The sequence below is a fragment of the Microtus pennsylvanicus genome, chromosome 9, assembly GCF_037038515.1.
Source record: "Microtus pennsylvanicus isolate mMicPen1 chromosome 9, mMicPen1.hap1, whole genome shotgun sequence".
Lineage (NCBI taxonomy): Eukaryota > Metazoa > Chordata > Mammalia > Rodentia > Cricetidae > Microtus > Microtus pennsylvanicus.
The window spans coordinates 81,418,301-81,436,612 of NC_134587.1; the positions used below are offsets into that span (position 1 = coordinate 81,418,301).

At 40.8% G+C, this 18,312-nt stretch overlaps 1 protein-coding gene across 1 annotated transcript; it reads right to left on the reverse strand.

The window, feature by feature from the left end:
- Positions 1-1,654: 1,654 nt before the first annotated feature.
- Frg1 (FSHD region gene 1) lies at positions 1,655-17,330 on the reverse strand. Its single transcript, XM_075986623.1, has 9 exons — positions 17,024-17,330; positions 14,364-14,434; positions 12,228-12,353; positions 11,497-11,554; positions 9,199-9,313; positions 4,429-4,533; positions 3,546-3,637; positions 3,008-3,118; positions 1,655-1,781 (listed from the first exon to the last, which is right to left on the reverse strand). The coding sequence occupies exons 1-9, from the start codon at positions 17,083-17,085 to the stop codon at positions 1,745-1,747; spliced, it is 777 nt and encodes a 258-aa protein (XP_075842738.1). The 5' UTR covers positions 17,086-17,330; the 3' UTR covers positions 1,655-1,744.
- Between the last annotated feature and the right edge of the window lie 982 nt (positions 17,331-18,312).

Sequence of the window (18,312 nt, forward strand, 5' to 3'; positions counted from 1 at the left end):
GATTTTTATGGGGATTGCACTGAATCTCTAGCTTACATTGGGTAATACAGCCATCTTTTTAAAATAGTATTAATTCTGCCAATCCTTCAACATACCTCTCCATCTTTTAGTGACTTCAGCCCCACCTCCCAATGTTTTTTCTATCACTTGCTTCAGATTGACTTGGAGTTTTCCTTAAAAGCAAACTTTGGGTCTAATGCTGTATTTCTCAAGCCTTGCATCTAAGGATGGTTCCTGGGAATCTATACTGAAGACTACAGATGGGCTGCCATTTTATTCACTAACTTTGTGCTATTACTCTGTGGTATTGGGAGGGGGAAAAGCCCAGATGATCATGCGAGTTTGCAGGTTTTACAGCCTTGGAGCGTTGGCGTTTTAGCTTAGACAATTTCTGGCTGTGGTAGACTGCTGCTGTGTGGAAGCGCCCTCGTCCTGCTGAGACACTGAGATATGTGTGTCCCTTACAAAGCCCCACAGCCTGGACTGAGAGTAAGAATAGGTTCCCGAAGTTCAGACACTGGAGAAGCGTGTGTGGCAATGCTCAGCTGCTGCAGCAGGAATAAGGTGGGCCGAGTCTACCGCTAGAGTGCCTACGTAAAGCAGACACTAGGTAGTGAACACTAAGACTGGATTTGGAGAGGCATGAAACATAAAACCCCAAAGTAGGCAGGGTTTGGCAGGTTAGCAAAGTTTTCTTTTCAATTATGGCTGATTTTAATGTCAACTTGCCACAAATTATGATCAGCTGAGTGGAGAGCCTCACCCAAAGACTTGCCCTGATATCCCAGACATGGGAAGGCCCACTCTGACTGTCGCGGTCTCCTCTTGTCCGTCTTTCCCTCTTGTGCTGAGTTGACTCACACTGCTAGTTCCTTCACTACCAGCATTTCCAAGCCTTCATTGTGGAGCAGGACCACAGGCACTATGGGAAGTTCCTGCGCTTCTGGTGCCAGATCCCAACTCATGAAATTAGTAAGTGTGGGTCATCGCCCCCACAGTGTGAGAGCTATTCTCAACCATTCTAGGACAGCTGGAACTACTGACATACCTAGTCTCAAGAACTGAGTACTGGGTTCTTAGTGTCTCAGGTGTGATATGGCTATCAGTATTTTAAAGCCCCCCCTCCCCCCAACTCCAGCCCCATTCTAGTCCTCTAGAGGACCTGCCTAAAACACTTTTTTTTGCCCCTTTTTTGAGACAGGGTCTCACGCAACCCAGGCTGGCCCTGAAATGTCCTGCACAACAGGACTATTATGTTACTAGACTACAAAGCAAGCAATCCATCAATCAAACGAACAAGGAAGATAGAAGAAAAAATCCCAAACAAACAAACAAAAAAGAAAGAAAGACAGAGAAGAGTACCAAGGCTTTACTTACACTCTAATCCTCTAAATGTACAGATCAAGCTTGGACCGAGATAAAGAGAAGCAGCAGAGCAACAAACAGCAAGAGCCCAGCGCAGCGGGGGAACGTGTTTTCTGAAGTAACACGCCAGAGAATTCAGTGAAGAAGTTCTGCAGTCCTTTAAGTGTTTACTCTTACCTGAAAAGTAAATTCCATGAAGGATGTAGATTAAGCTTGATCAATCTTGGTCAAACAAAATAATAAATTAAGCTGTAATTTTGAAAGTACTCAAGAAATCTGTAAAAGCAGAGTTACACTGAATATTTTTATTCAGGATAAAAACAAATACCTCCCCCCCAAAAAAACCACAAAAAATCAAAGCAACACAAAAACGTCTCTGTCACTTGCAGTACCGGTCAGCTTTCAATTTGGCTCTCCTGTTTAAGACACAAAGAACAGTCAATGTAAAGCATACCACATAGAGTCAATTGCTACCAACTAGAAAACTCAAGCCTGCAAACTGGCCTATTTTCATCACTGTATTATTAAACAGTCATATTAAAAGATTTCATTAAAGCTTCACCTTTCAACTTTCTTTAGTCTTATGAAACTTATTTTGTAATAGTCAACAGAGGTGGCTTAAGGGCTTTTTCAGGTCACAAGGGACACAGTAGTCATTCATGAGCTTAAGCCTGCCCTAAGCTTCTATTGAACGATGGTGCATTTTTTTTTAAAAGACTGGTTTTAAAGTTGCTAAACAACTTTAAAATAGCTTACTCTATTTTAGAGTTCACAGTCTGACTATATTTTATGTCCTTTTGACTTCTCAAAACCACATACATATTAATTTTTCAACAACAACAAAAATTTCTCCCATTAACCGAGTTCACCTTTACCAACCATTTAACAGGGAGTATGCAATTAAGTATTATTTTATCAGATAGTGGGAAGGCTTAAGAGTGATTTACAACAGGAGGCTTTATGACTGACAGGAGATTATCAGATTCCTTTTCAGTTTGGCACTCTATTGATAGACTGCTTTAAGCCCGCAGTTAACTTCCCTGCCTGTTTTTCCAGGTAGTAAGTGTAGGCAGTTACTTATTTAAATAAAAATAAACTGGAAAAATATCAATAATGTGTTAGAAATATCTTGCACACTGCTGAATCTAACCTTACTTAAACAGGTTCAATTTCCCTTACTAAACTTTTAGTATGGATACAAACTCATAAATTGAATCTCAGTTTTAGGAACCTCTACTATACAAAAAGAACACAGAATCTTGGTATTACTCAAGCAACTTTCTAGCTTTGTTCCCAATCTTAAGGGAAGACGATGGGAAGCAAACTTATGAGAGGCAAGCACGGTAACTGCTCCACCTGGAGACAGCCTGGAGGTTGCAAGGTCATCACTACAATATGGAAATGACCTGGTGGTTCAGTGATTTTATGAAATAGTTTGAGATGAACCTGAAAAGCTAAAAAGAATTTAAGAATTTACATTCTGGCTATAATTTAGAAATTTGTTTTTAGCACACTTTCCCCAGTCTTATGTCTTTAGGTAATATTACCATATAAATTAGAGAAGACAGAAATCCTGAAACGACAGCAATGTAAGAACATACTACCTTTGAAAACTGCTGAAATTATGCAAACATGCAATTACCTGTCCAGAAGAGTCTCATGCAAAAACCCATCTTTCCGAGCCTTTTTAAGAATTTTACTATCTTCTTTGCTTATTTTGAGTTTGTGGTCTTGGAAGCTCTGAAATTTCTTTCTGTGAAGAAGATCTCTCATTGAAAAAACAAACCTCTAACTTTTATTGTGTTCCCGTATCAAATTCCAAATACTATTAAAAGTTTTCCCCACTCATTTGTTTAACAAACCTAATTATATTTCTTTAAAAATTGAAAAGTTTTTCTATTACAAAGGTGATTTCTTATGCTCCATCAAAGGGGCTGTCACTTGGCTAGCCCTGCACAGCTTCTGTCTAAGGATGTTGGCTGGTTGTAGCCCTCATTTCTGGAACATGAATGGCCCCTGGGTGGCGTGATAGTAACTCTATTAGAGGAAAGGAGAGCTGACTAACCCAGGTGTCTCTAGCTTGAAGCACTCAGCTCTTTGCTCTGTCCTTCAGGTACTTTGCTATCAGGGGTCCTGAGAAACCCTACTGTCAAGATGGGGTCTGAAGGGAGAATACATACACATAGTTAATTTCACACTGCTTCACATTTCCTTTGTCCTCTTCTGGGATGTCATCTTTCTTTTTGGTTTCCCTTTCAGCACAGGATCTAATCTAGATATTGATGAGAACCCAATAGGTTACACATTTATCTTCCTCTCCTCACTTGCTAGGCAAAAGCACTCTAACTGATTTCTTACTCAAGCAAAGAAAACAATGAACTTAGCAATAAGATTTAGGAAAAGACAAGCTCAAGATATATGATGTGTTTCGTACACATGTATCACTTGCAGAATCAGCTGGAATCACATATAAGTTTAAACAAGGTTTCATCAGATTCCATTTAGCTACCTGATGATCCTGGAAGTTTATTGATGACAACATATAGTCATATGTTGTTTGAGGACAAAAGCCAGGAGACAATCTACATTTCAATTTATAAGAGACTACCTGAATAAAGTAAGGAAGAGCCCTAAAACATAACACTATGAAGGTGAGGAGGGCAAGACATTTGATACAGATTTACAGGGACAGGAATCTTTAGGATACAACAGAAAACAGGGAAGGTATTTATATAAGACAATACAGCAAGCAAGCAACAGTAAAACCAAATAAAGCAAACGACGGAGGAAAGGTAGGGACAGGGCAGGATGGGAACTAGGTAAGCAGTGCAGGTGGGAGACACAAGGCTTTGTATGCTTTCACTTTGAAACCTCCACGCTATGAGAACATATTATCTATCTTAAACATTAAGTATCAGGAAAGCTGCAGAGAAGCTCTGACCATTGGTTTCTCACCTGCATGGCACAAACACGGCATCCCTGGATATGTGATAGTTAAGCACATGGAAAGAGACAGTCAGGGCTGTCCATGTTTCATCACTACAGCCTGTAGGAGGTGCTTACCTTTATCATTTCTTCTTCTCCTGCTGTTTTATTCTTTGCTTCTATATCACCTGCCTCATTACATCTAATAAAGCAGCTATTTGAGGCCAATAAAGCCATTTTCCCCTAAATAAAACAAAAAAATAAGAAAACAAGCTATAAATACTTATAGAAATCATAAGTCATTTACCTAATTTAAAAATTTCTCCCCAATTATAAAATCAAAAAGAATTTAGAGAAATCCTGCAAAATACAAAAGCATTACAGAAGAGAAACCAAAATCACCCCAAATCTTGATATTCAAATATTATCACACTAAACCCTTCATTACCCTTTCTTCTATCAGGACATTAATTAATTAATAAAATTAATTTTTTTAATTCCTATCTCTGAAGATACAACTCAATAGTTAAGTTAAAATTTATCCTTAAGGAAAATAAAACTTATGAATAATATACAATAATTTATTGAAATACTGGTATTCCAAGTGCAATTTCTTTTTCTCCATAATTAAAAGCCTTTGGCTTAGAGGGAATTCTATGTAGAATGACATACTTTTAGGGATCAAATGTTTATGATTATACTGATTTCTATTAAATAAAACCTTAAAAACTAATTTTCTTGTGGATCTGAATGTGAATTATAGTTAAGTTCTCCTAATAATTGTAAATTTTAACTATAATTTTTATTTGGATGATTCTTGTAGAAAACTTTGAATATCAGGAGAACAATTCACAAATACAATAATTACAGAATAACCCTGAAACACCCAGTTAAAACAGCATGAATTCCATGGATTCTGTTTGGTGTCTTAGTCAAGGCGGCAGGACTCCCCTGTATGCAGCCACACCCTCTACAGAATCCACTTGTGCTGTGGGTAACTGCTTCTGCAGTTTAACCTGCTGTATCAGGGCTTTTAAGTCTTTTGTTTGAATTATAAGAATGGAAAGTGTCTTCCTAAGAGTAAAGTGATATAAATGGTCTTGTAGTCTGTCATCTTGACCTATGATATATCGGTCTTCCCTATTAGTATAATTTTTATTGTATTTTTAAGTTAGTTATTGTGCACGTGCGATGTATGCATGTGTGACATGTGTCATAGTGTGTGCGCAGAGGTCAGAGGACAGCTCTGTTGAGTCAGTGCTCTCCTTCCACCTTCATGTGGGTTCTGATAATCAGGCTGCCAGAGTGCAAAATACATGATAAATAATTACTATTGTTCTTTGTCTCAGCTCAAACTCCCACAGCCATCCCCTCGGAAACCCACATCTACCAAGGAAGCAAGTAGGTAATCTTCAGACTTTATTCTCTCTTTTCTCCTCCAAATCCAATCCCCCAGTCTCATCCTCAGCTCTGGGGCAGAACAACTGTTGTGGCCTTTCCTTCCTCACTGTCCTATTCCCAGGGGATAGGTGCACATCCAGGCAGCACATTGCTTTCCTTCCTCCTGTGGGCGCCCTTAACCCCTCACTTCCATCCTCACTTCCAAGTATTGCTCCCATTAGCTAGAAATACAGTCCACCTGGAGCTCCAATTGGCCACACTTGGCATGATCTGAGAAGCATTCCCTACCAGGCAACCCACAGCCACCAGACTCTGCTAAGAACCAGAGAGGGCAACAGAAACCAAGGGACTAACTGAACACTCACCCAACAAAGACAAGACCAGATATTAACATCTAGAAATACAATCATCCCAAACCCAAGGAGATGACTAGACACCAATGTAAAGGCACACCAACAGCCAGGACAGTATGTCTGCAGCAGAGCTCAGCAACCTTACCTCCAAGGGCCCTAGAAATGCAATATAGCTGAGACAGAAGACAGTGACTTCAAAATAGTCTTTATGAATATGTTAGAGGTCCTAAAAGAGAAAATGGATATATCCACTAAAGAAATAAAAACAAGAAAGTGGAATCAGAATATAGAAAACCCAAACTGAGAGAGAGCTGGAACTCCAACAGAAACCTTGGAGACAAGCCTCCCCACCAGGGTACAAGAGATGGAGAAGTGAGTCTCAGGCGCTGAAGACAGGGTAGAAGGAATGCACACCTTGCTCAAAGAAGAAATCCACATACAAAACTTCAGGGACTCTGGGACTCTATGAACAGACCAATCCACAACTAATAGGGATAGAGGAAGGAAAAGAAAAAAATCCACATACAAAACTTCAGGTACTATGGGACTCTACGAACAGACCAATCTACAACTAATAGGGGTAGAGGAAGGAAAAGAAACCTAGGCACAGAAAATATTTTCAATAAAATCATACAAGTAAATTTCCCCAAGTGCCTATCGAGGTAGAGAATGCATACAAAACACCAAATAAAGTGATCAGAAAATAAATTCCTCATGTCACATAATAATGAAAACACTAAATGTACAAAGAAAGACTATTAAAAATTGCAAGGGGAAAAGACCAAATAACATATAAGCAGATATATTAGAATAACATCATGTTTTCAATGAAGTCTCTAAAAGCCAGAAGGGTCTAGTCATTTTAATATTGGACAAAACAGACTTCAAAACAAAACTAAACAGAAGAGACAGAGAAGGATACTGCATGAGAGGAAAAAAATCCACCAAAAAGATAATGCAATTTAAACATCTATGCACCAAACATGAAGACACCCAAGTTCACAAAAGAAACACTACTTACATTTAAAATGTTTAAGAACTTAAGACTTTTCATGACAGTGAGACACTTCTGCTCCTGGCAGCATCAGTTACTTCAAGAGGAAGGTGGGCATTGAAGAGGCTCTTTATGGAGTTGGTTAGCCATTTGAGCAAGAAACTGTTCTTGCCTGGACTGCTTAACTAGACATGCAGTACCCACAGAGAAATTGACTGTTGAACTTGCCTAAAGGTAAGATAATCCTTCAGGATTCCTGCTTCATGAAAGAGTCTGTGAGACATTATGCAGGATACAGAAGAAAGTGACTAAACTGTCTTTGAAATTCCTGCCTCATGGAAAAGTCTGCGGGATACTATGGGCCTGTAGACTGAAAATGGATGCCCCAATGATACAGAAAAACTATAGGTGACTGTCCAGGCAGCGAGATGTCTCTGTCAATTCCAGAGTTTTGGAAGTTGATTACAATTCACTTTCTGTTTAGTTGGGTAATATTATATCCTTCTGGAGTCTTTGATGGAGTTAAAGAATTTATCGTTATAGTTTTCCTTAGTTATAATAAAAGATAAAGTACATATAAATAATGTAACTGTAGTTCTTGCTTGATACCTGTTTTGTAATATGTAGTTTTCCTATGTTGAAGTTAAAGCCTTCCTTTTTGTTTAAATAAAAAAGGGGAAATGGTATAAGAGGTCCTTCTGTCTGTGTGTTGCTTTTCTTGGTTAATGAATAAAGAAACTGCCTTGGGCCTGTTGATAGGGAAGAACTTAGGTAGGCAGGGAAGAAGGAACTGAATTCTGAGAGAAGGAAGAAAGAGTCAGAGAAAGCTGCCCTGGAGCAGCCAACAGAGTAAGACATGCTAAATCTTTGTCCAGTATGCCACTGCCATGTGGCAATATACAGATTTATAGAAATGGGTTAAATTAAGATGTAAGAGTTAGCCAATAATAAGCTAGAGCTAATGGGCCAAGTGGTGATTTAATGAATACAGTTTTTGTGTGGTTATTTCAGGGCTAAGCTAGCCGGGTAGCCAGGATGAACAATAGGGCCTTCCTTGCAACATACATCTAATCAAGTTGTTGGTCACTATGGGAACTTCAAAACAACTCAGGCTAGCAACACAGTTACTGATTGCTCTTGAAAAAACAACAGCAAGACCTTTATTACTGAAGACAACACCCACATAACTCACTGAACACGGGGGAGTTGAGCTGGTACCCACTTAAGAACCTTATCTCCTGTGTATCAGTGTTCATGGTACTGGAAGGTAGTCTGGAAGCTATTAAAGGAGAAAGGTAAACACCAACCCAGCTACAAACCCTTTTATCTACAATGGTGATCTGCCTGCAGGATACACTGGAGCAACAGTGGCACAAAGCTTGTGGGAGCAGTAAGCAATCAGTATCGGATTTGATTTCAGGCCACAGCATGAGATGTAACCTACTATACCCAATGCTGTTAGGGTGGCCAAGGAGAGTAGACAGGCCAGGCTGCTGCAATCTCAACTCGGGTCCTCAGGATGCCACAGGAGCTCCTGCCAAGGAGCCACCTCTCCAGCCCCGATGCACGCTGTGCTGAACGTACACGCCACTGTTGCTGAACTGAACTTCTCTTCTGGCCTGTTCTAGGTCTCTTTACAGTTTTTGATATATTACAACTGATATTTACTAAAATTCACTTATCTTTCATTAAACTTGTTTAGACTGATTTTTTTCTCATGAATTGAAACAGAGCTCTACAAAGGGCATTTATTTCAATGAACCATACCATGATTTACTATTTCATATACAAACAGTCACAATGCATTAGCTTCCTCTATTGCCTCTTGTCAGTCTCTAAAGGTTCCGAACCAACTTATGTGAAATTGATGCCCCCGGAACACCCTGGGATTTGCTTCTTTTCTAAAACCCCACCACTGAAATAAGACAACAGGGTCTCAATGGTGGCTGGAAACCAGAATGGGGCAGAGACTCCTTTTCGTTGCACTGTTTTGATATCGTTATAGGGTTATAAGTTCATTCTAATTTTTTTTTGATTTAATGTATAATACTATTACAATCTACCCTTTACTGTTTTATTGTTAATTTTAAGAGTATGCTTTTCCTAATAATGATGCTTTCTTAAACTGGCAGAGCGTCCGGTCTAGGTAATAGTACTTACATCTTGAAACACTGGTTCCCATTGTTCTCTTGGCCCAATTGCATCCGACCGCCCAACAACAAGTCCATCTGAATTTATACCAAGATATTTTCCATAGCCAGATTTCAGTGCAATCCTTTGGTTTAATAAAAAAGATAAATGTTAAAAACTGAGGGTAAGAATGTAAGTATAAAATAAAGGGTATATTATGTATACTTATGTATCTGTGTGTATATATATGCATATACATTAATAAATCCAGACACGTTTATAGTGGACACTATATTCTCTATCTATAATTTTATATTTTGTTTTCTAATATAATTATTATACAGCAATTGTTTTCCAAATGCATTATACAGATGTATAAAAGTCACCTTTTATGCTATTACAGTCTTACTGATTTCTCTGTTATATATATATAACTGGGGATCTGTCTTTAGAAGAGGAAGGCACTGGATCGAAGGTTATCAACTTATGATTGTAAAACAGGGTCTTTTTTATAGTCCAGGCTGACTCCCACCAGATGTTAAAACTTTAATACACAATATTTGCACAATAGTTACTAGGAAGAAAGACATCAGCATGTCTGTATTTTCCTCTTCCACTTTAAAACTAGCTGGTGTGTGACCCCTTTCTACTGATGCCGTCAGCACTGTGAACGCTATGCAGACATACCACCAGCTAACCACGCACTGCCTGTGGAGATTGTTGCAAATACCTTCCTCACTCTCTACTGCTCATAAGATTTTTGTTTGTAATCATAAGGAAACTTACTGACATTTTGTTCCTTGCTTTACTCCTAAGTCTTTCAAAGAAATATAAGTCATTATTTAAATGTGATTTTAGAAAAGTTTGATTTCTGATTTTTATTTGCCAATCAATTTCCGGGGATGCTGAATTGACTTCATAATCAGTTGGGAGTTGATGATAAATAAATATTAAGTTGCTGTAATTACTACTATAATACTGATACTCAATTTCTCTATCTGCTACTCAAAAGCATCACTTAGCACTTTTTTACTGTAAGAACAAAAATGGTCAATTTTTTTGTGTGATCATGGAAACTGTTTAGTTTCAGCAATATTCTTTGCTTTTGCCTTCCTATCTCTTGACTTTTTTCTGAGAAAGGGTGTGACTACATTCCCTAGCTGGCTTGAACTTGTAATCTTGTTCCTGAGCCTCCCAAGTGTTGGGATGACAGGCGTCTGCCACCATGACCAATATGTCTCTTCTGACTTCAAATCCATACAACACAGAATCACTGGCAGGTCTTCTTTCATGCTTATTGTCTTCTCTGATCTATTTAATTTGGTCACTTGACATTATTAATTTTCATTTTTAGGCTATTATTATACATGCAGATATTCCTCAAATTCCCCAAACCAGAAATCTAAAACAATTCTATAATGAATGTTTTCTGAATGCCATAAAAATCTCCTTTCAGAGAGAGAGCATGAGCAAGGAACTCAGGACCGCGAGGGGTGCACCCACACACTGAGACAATGGGGATGTTCTATCGGGAACTCACCAAGGCCAGCTGGCCTGGGTCTGAAAAAGCATGGGATAAAACCGGACTCGATGAACATAGCGGACAATGAGGATTACTGAGAACTCAAGAACAATGGCTATGGGTTTTTGATCCTACTGCACGCACTGGCTTTGTGGGAGCCTAGGCAGTTTGGATGTTCACCTTACTAGACCTGGATGGAGGTGGGTGGTCCTTGGACTTCCCACAAGTCAGGGAACCCTGATTGTTCTTTGGGCTGAGAGGGAGGGGGACTTTATTGGAGGAGGGGGAGGGAAATGGGAGGCGGTGGTAGGGAGGAGGCAGAAATCTTTAATAAATAAATAAGTAATTAATTTAAAAAAATCTCCTTTTCAAGCCAGGCAGTTGTGGTGCACATCTTTAACCCCAACACTTGGGAAGCAGAAGCAGGTGGATCTCTGTGAGTTCGAGGCCAGCCAGGTCTACAGAGTGAGTTTCAGGACAGCCAGGACTCCATAGAGAGACACTGTCTTTAAAAAAAATAAAATAAAATAAAAAAAAGAGGGAAATAATCTCCTTTTTAAAATACTGTCTTTCAATTAAAATTATGCTGACTGTATTCACCAATAGTGTAGTTTTGTTTTTTACATAAGTGAAATTATTCTTATTCGAAACAGGGTTCCATGTACATTATACAGCCAAGATAGCCTTGAACTCCTAGTCCTCCAGACTCTGTCTTCTATGTGCTGGTAGGAAAGGCATGCATCATAATGCATGGTTAAGTGAAATTTAATTTTAAGGCTTTTAAACACAGTTCAACTAAAGCTTACCTGGAATCAGACAGTTTGACAGCGGTAAACTGCTCTGGGGGACTGGGGCCCTCATCAACTACAGAGAAACAAAAATGGTAAATATATAACTTTTTCTATAAACACATACATAAAGATATTTTATGCTTTAAAAACTAGCCCCCCACCCAAATTACAGGTAAGGATACTATGATATTTGCACACACTGTAATAATGCACCATCTATACTATGAAGGAATGGTTACAGGGAGAATTTATGTACTTTGAAGGACAGTTTGGTATGACTTATTTAGCCAGTTCCACTACAATCTCACATTTTAAAACACAGCACATAAATAACAGTATGTGAATTACTAACTGCTTTTATTTACTCAAGGAACATCCATTCTGGCCAAGGCAGACGCCCTTTTATTTTCCAATTACTGCATTCCTTGTGGTGCTTCCTTGTAGGCTAAGGATAAGGAGATTACATCTAAATGTCTGTTAACCATACCAGTTCTGAAGGAAGAAAAAACTTCATACTTCTGATTCAATTAGTTTTTTATCTTTTCTTTCCACTTACAATTGTGTGTTTTGTGTGATTTTAATCCTATTCTTTTTTCCACAGGGTTTCTGATAGTAGTCAGAAAGTTTCCAACACTTATTATGGAAAAAGACGCTTCTTAATAACAGGATTGAGAAAAGGAGAAGGGGAGGAGCTCAGGGTGATGGCAGTCTTGCTTTGGAACATGCAGGGTCTCCCCATCACAAACCTTCTCTGTGCGGCGCTCCCAGTGTAAAAAGGCCATTGTCCAGGGCATGGATATAGGCTCCTTTATCCATCTCAATGGCAATGGTTCCTGAAATCTCCCCAAAGTTGGATACAGTCCACCAGATTCCTACAAAATAAAAAATCAAGGTTTAACCATTTTATTTTAGGGTTGCTCAAGGTTTTCTGTTGTTTATACTATAACATTTCTAAAAGCCTATATTTGACGATCATAAGAATCATCACAGAGAAACCTGGTTTATCCTTCACTGACCTTCTCCTATTGTACCACCGTGCAATAACTCCTGTTCAATCCTTAGCACTTTACAGTGACATAATCCTGAACCTTACTCATATTTTACCAGTTCTGCCTGAACTTGTTTGTTTGTATGGGTGGATTCCTGTGACAAACATCACAGTCCAGGTCTCTAACACATGCAGAGACACAAAAAGACAAGAATATGAGTGGTGGTCGTGCACACCTTTAATCCCAGAACTAGGGGGGCAGAAGCAGGCAGATGTCTGTGAGTTCGAGGCCAGCCTGGTCTACAAGAGCTAGTTCCAGGACAGGCTCCAAAGCTAGAGAAACTCTGTCTCGAAAAACAAAAAAACAAACAAACAAAAAACACCCGCATGGAAAACCAAAAACCAAATCAAATCAAACTAAAAGACTAAGAGAATAGTTTCTCTAACTGCATACCCCATCCCACATGCTTTCCATTGGCAATGTTTAAATGAGTCCCACAGAGAGAGGTGCTTTTCAGCCAATAGCCTCTCCTTTTCCTCAGAGGATGCCTGAGACCAATACCAAATGCTACACACATGAATGCTCCCCAACACCTATAGTAAACCTTCAGGCATGCTAGGTAACTATCCTACCACTGAGCCACACCCAAGCCTACACTCAATAGTAAATAAATAATTTTAACACAGAATCTCAATAGTGAATTTCAGAAAAATAATAAATTTGACAGACTTCAAAATTTTCAGTCTCTGCCAAAGTAGAGAAAATGATACATTATGTTTAGAGATCTCCACTGCTATCCATGGCATGTTTGTGTTTTCTTCCTGGGAATTCAAGCTGCCTCCATTCAAAGGCCAGAGGTATGTTTACATGTTTCACCCCAAAGCCAAGCTGTCAAAAAGCAACAGGTGCTATAAACATGGCTCACTGATGGCACCCATCACTAAGTCAATCACAGTTTTGTTTTGGTGGTGGTGGAGACCCAACTCACCAGTTATAGCTTAACGTTGTCTAGTGCTATAGACACTGAGAGAGGCTCTTGATAGAGGGGGCAGTTATGGAGTTAGGGAGAAATCTGGTGCTAGGGAAATTCCCAGGAATCCACAAGGACGACCCCAGCTAAGACTCCTAGCAATAGTGGAGAGGGTGACTGAACTGGTTTCCCTTGTAATCAGATTGATGACCACTCTAATTGCCACCAGAGAACCTTCGTGCAGGAACTGATGGAAGCAGATGCAGAGATCCACAACCAAGCACTGAGTTGAGCTCCTGGAGTCCAGTTGAAGAGTGGGAGAAGAGATCATATGAGCAAAGGGGTCAGGTTCATGATGGAAAACCCAGAGACAACCGATCTGAGCTAGTGGGAGTTCATGAACTCTGGACTGATAGCTGGGGAACTTGCATTGGACCAAACTAGGTACTCTGAATGTGGGTGACAGTTCTGTGGCTGGGGCAGTCTGTGGGCCCACTGGATGTGGGGCCAGGATTTATTCCTAGAGCATGAACTGGTTTCTTGGAGTCCATTCTCTATGGAGGGATAGGAGGGATACCTTGCTTAGCCTTGCTGCAGCAGGGAGTGACTTGGTCCTGCCTCAACTTGATATGCCAGACTTTGTTGACTCCCCAAGGGAGGTTTTACCCTTTCAGGGTTGTGTTGTGGGAAAGTGTTGGGGGAGCGGGAGGAAGTGAGGAGGGGAAACTGTGGTTGGTATGTAAAATGAAAAAAAAATTTTTTAAATAAAAAAATTAAAAAAACAACAACAGTGACATCTAGTGAGCTTTCTAAGTGAAGGCTCTGACAAGCACCATCAGTGCTAATGAGGACAACACTTCAAACGGGACACGAACCACAACAGACGCCAACTTTTCACACAGTAAGTAACTGAAGTGGCTCACCCACAATATCAAGTTGGGTTTCCTCATCTTCTTCTCGTTTTCTCTTCTTATCTTTGCTCTTCTTCTTTTTACTAAGAGAAAGAAAGGATATATACATGAGTTTGGGCATACTGATATATGTGTTAAAAATTACAAGATGAACACTCAGAAGAGCTGTTCAAGCTATATACTGATTTATAGAGAAATGATATTTAAAATACTGAGAAGTTGACTTAGCCCTGTGTTCATGTTGCTACATTTAAAACAATAATATACAGCCCCTGTTACTCTGAGGAAAAAAAAACAACCGACTAACAAACAAAAACCCCTAATCTGTCAATCAATTTCCCCACTTAGAAGGATAATACTGAAGCCCAGTTCCTAGAGTTACCATGATGGACTATGAGTGACTATTACCCTTCTTCTATTGCTGAAGAACGAAAAGATGGTGCAGCCTCTGTGCTGGCTAGTGTGCTGGTCACCTTACCACAAGCTAGAGTCATCTGGGCAGAGGGAACCTCAATGGAACAAATGCCCCCATCAGATTTGGCCTGTGGGCACACATATAGGGGCATTTCCTTGATTAATGATTGACATAGGTGGGCCTAACACATTGTGGGCAGGTGGTCCAGAGATGTGCAAGAAGGCAGGCTGAGCGAGCCAGCAGTAAGCATTTCTCCACGGCCTCTACAATGGTTCCTGCCTCCAGATTCCTGCCCTCTCTTTCCTGGATGCTGATAAGAACCCTCTGCATGGGAGCGGGGGGGGGGGGGGGGGGGGGGGACGACGGGACGATCTAGGACTTACCACAGGGCAGGGAACCCTCACTGCTCTTTGGACTGGAGAGGGAGGGGGAGAGGGAGAGGAGTGGGAGGAGGGGGAGAAGGGAGGGAGGAGGGGGAGAAGGGTGGGAGGAGGGGGAGGGAAATGGGAGGATGGGAGAAGGTGGAAACTTTTTTTTCTTCCTTTTCTCAATAAAAAAAAATAAAAATTTAAAATAATTAATTAATTAAAAAAAAGAACCCTCTGCACCACCATGCCTTTGGTCAGGGTGTTCTGTCACAGTGGTGGTAGAACCCCTAACTAAGACAACCTCTTTGAAAAATATTTCTCAAAAAGCTAAATACTGAGTTACCATAAATAATATATAGGTGACTCTACTCTCATATATCTCCAAGAAAAACAAAAAAAAAACTATGTCCAGGAAAAAAAAAAAAGGAATGTTGATAGCATTATCACTAGTGTAAAATGTTCATCAATGAAGAAAGAACGAAATGTGCTAACACCATACAAAAGAAAATCATTCGGCCCCAAAACAGAAGAAATACACTGCACTACAATATAGATGCTCCTCAAAACTAAGGGAAGTAAGCCAGGTATAGTGACATATGCCTTCAACCCCAGCACGTGGGAAGCTGAGGCGGTGGATCGCTGTGAGTTTCAGGCTAGTCAGGGCTATACAGCGAGACCCTGTCTCAACAACAACCTAAGTGAAAAAAAGACAAACACAAAAAGTTATATATTGTATTATTGTATTGACATAAATATTCATAGTAAGCAAATTCTTATAGTCTGAAAGCAGTTGACAGAAACTGGTGTGTGGGGGAGGGCAGCGGGTATGATTATTTAATGGCTACGGGGTTTACTTTGGAGTGGTAAAAATACTCGTCAACTAGAGAGTGGTGAACTTGTAAATATACTAAAATCCACTAGCTGAATACTTTTTTAAAAGTTTACGGTATATTAATTTCAGCTCCATAAATGAAAACACAAAGGGAGATCTTAGGGAAACAGATTATCCAAAGTACTTAGAACAAAATCTGAGCCAGATGGTGGTGGCACACACCTTTAATCCCAGCACCCTGGAGGCGGAGGCAGGCAGAGCTCTGAGTTCGAGGCCAGCCTGCTTTACAGAGAGTTCCAGGACAGTCAGGGCAACACAGAAGCACTGTCTCAAAAACAGAACGAGTTCTGGAACATGGAAATGCTATGCTATACTGGTTTTAATAATGTTTACCTTAACTTCTTTGAATGTTAACTACAAAGCTTTCAGAAGCTGGTTCTGTTCTCCCTGTAGCTACTTAAGCAGCTGCAGGTTCAGCCAGGATAAATTCGTCACATGCCATACTCAGGCAGTTCTCGAAGGCACGACGCACCCTAACAACTGCTGCCACCGAAACTGCTTTATCAGGGATCCCGCAAAGAAGTGCTCGACTTTGGCCAAATCTTCCAAAAGAGAACGGAGATACGAATGGGCAGGTGTCTTTCCCTAAAGAGCGAATTATAAATCACCACTAGCACGCCCTCACTTGGCTGTTAGGGTCTGCGCTGGCTGTCGCTTCCAATTCTCCTAATTCTTTCATCGTCTCGAGACACAAGAAACATACAAATAACTGAGTTTTCAATAAACGAGCAAATGAACCACCAGTCTTCGCCACTGGAGCGGTCCACATCTGAGCCCACACCCCCATCCAAGTCCTAATCAAGCCTTGGGGGTCCCAAGCATGGAGCTCACGGGCCACAGGTCTCCCCGTTTCGGAGGGCTCCCCTTTCACGCACCCTCATCTCGGGGGCGTCGGGGAGGCTGTCCACGCAGCTCTGCCTCTAGATGCCGTGACCGGAGTGGTCACCCCGGGAGGGGATGCGCTGGGAGCCGAGACTCCCGCCGAGCTCAGCCTCACCTCTTGGCCTTAGTTCCCTTGAGCACGAGTTTGGTGGACTTCACATACGAGTACTCGGCCATGGTTCGGCGCGCAGAGCCGGCAGCCCCGGCAGAGTTCCTCTAGGCCGGGAGGAGGAAGTGGAGAAGGACGGAGAGCAGCAGTAAACGGTGGGAGAGGAGCGCGTCCCTTAGGAATCCCCCGCCTTCTTCAACTCAACGCTATAAAAAAAAAAAAATCCACTTCCTATTTACTGTTCTCGAGCCGCTACGGCGGCCGCGGAGGGTCCAACCGCGCTGGCGTGCTCCACTTCTCGCGGCGCAGTCCCGGATGTTGGGGGCTTTTCCCAGCAGGCAAAGCGGACAGAGGCCGCCCCCTGGTGGACAAGAAGATCTCTAACAGCTTCCTGCTGCCGAGGCTGCAAAGAAAGAGCTGGGATTTGATGAGACAAATGTTGAAATTATCGAAATTGCTCGCCCACACTTTGGGCAGCGGATAAAGCTCAGTGCTCCAGGCAGCTAGCCAGGGTTGGGCCTGCGCAGAGGAACAGAGATCTGAGTGCTATGGAGGCTTGAGTCAGAGCCATGGCCTGGGGAAACTTGGTCAAATAACATCTGTTCCCTGGTTGTTAATTGTATTGTTTCACTAGGGAGCCTTGAGTAATGTACAGGAAACAATAGAGAAAGACCGAAGGTATGGTTGTTAAATGCTGGCGCCTCCTCCAAGCGCTGAAGAGACTTTGGTCTTAGCATGGAAGACTAACGTAGTCCACCTTTCTGTGTAGGTTCTTGATCCAGCAGGGTACGTATTTCTTTCGCCTCCTCCTATCTTTCCCTTGATGTCATAACTCCCATTCCAAACCACCCACCGCGTACACAACTTCTGTATGGTCTTGTTTTTTGCTTTAAACAAAACAAAGCAGCCGTCTTTTAGTCCTGTGAAAGAAACATGGATGTTGTCATAATCAAAATGGAATGGCTTTGTCAATGCTTATAAACATAAAACTATATATTTAGGAAGGAATTAGGTACAAGACTCACTAAGTTAGGATAGATATGGAGTATTTTCTCTGAATTTGTCAAATGCGTATTGACTAGACATTGTTGATGTATTTATTGCCTATATATATTGTATATAGTTATTGTACTGATTGTATATATTTTTATATTAGTTATAGCCCTTTTTATTTTAGGCAAAAAGGGGGAAAGTATTGGCATTTCATTTGTATTTTAATAAATAAAGCTTGCCTGAGGATCAGAAAAGTAAAACAGCCAGGAAGCAACGACACACCTTTAGTCCCAGTAGCCACA

What these genes read in the sequence shown, in the direction of transcription:
- Frg1 (XM_075986623.1), bottom strand. Translation starts at nt 17,085, where the DNA reads ATGGCCGAGTACTCGTATGTGAAGTCCACCAAACTCGTGCTCAAGGGA. An exon ending in AAGGGAACTAAGGCCAAGAG is followed by an intron (nt 14,435 to 17,023) that starts GTGAGGCTGAGC and finishes TCTTTCTCTTAG; the next exon opens with TAAAAAGAAGAAGAGCAAAG. An exon ending in AACCCAACTTGATATTGTGG is followed by an intron (nt 12,354 to 14,363) that starts GTGAGCCACTTC and finishes TTTATTTTGTAG; the next exon opens with GAATCTGGTGGACTGTATCC.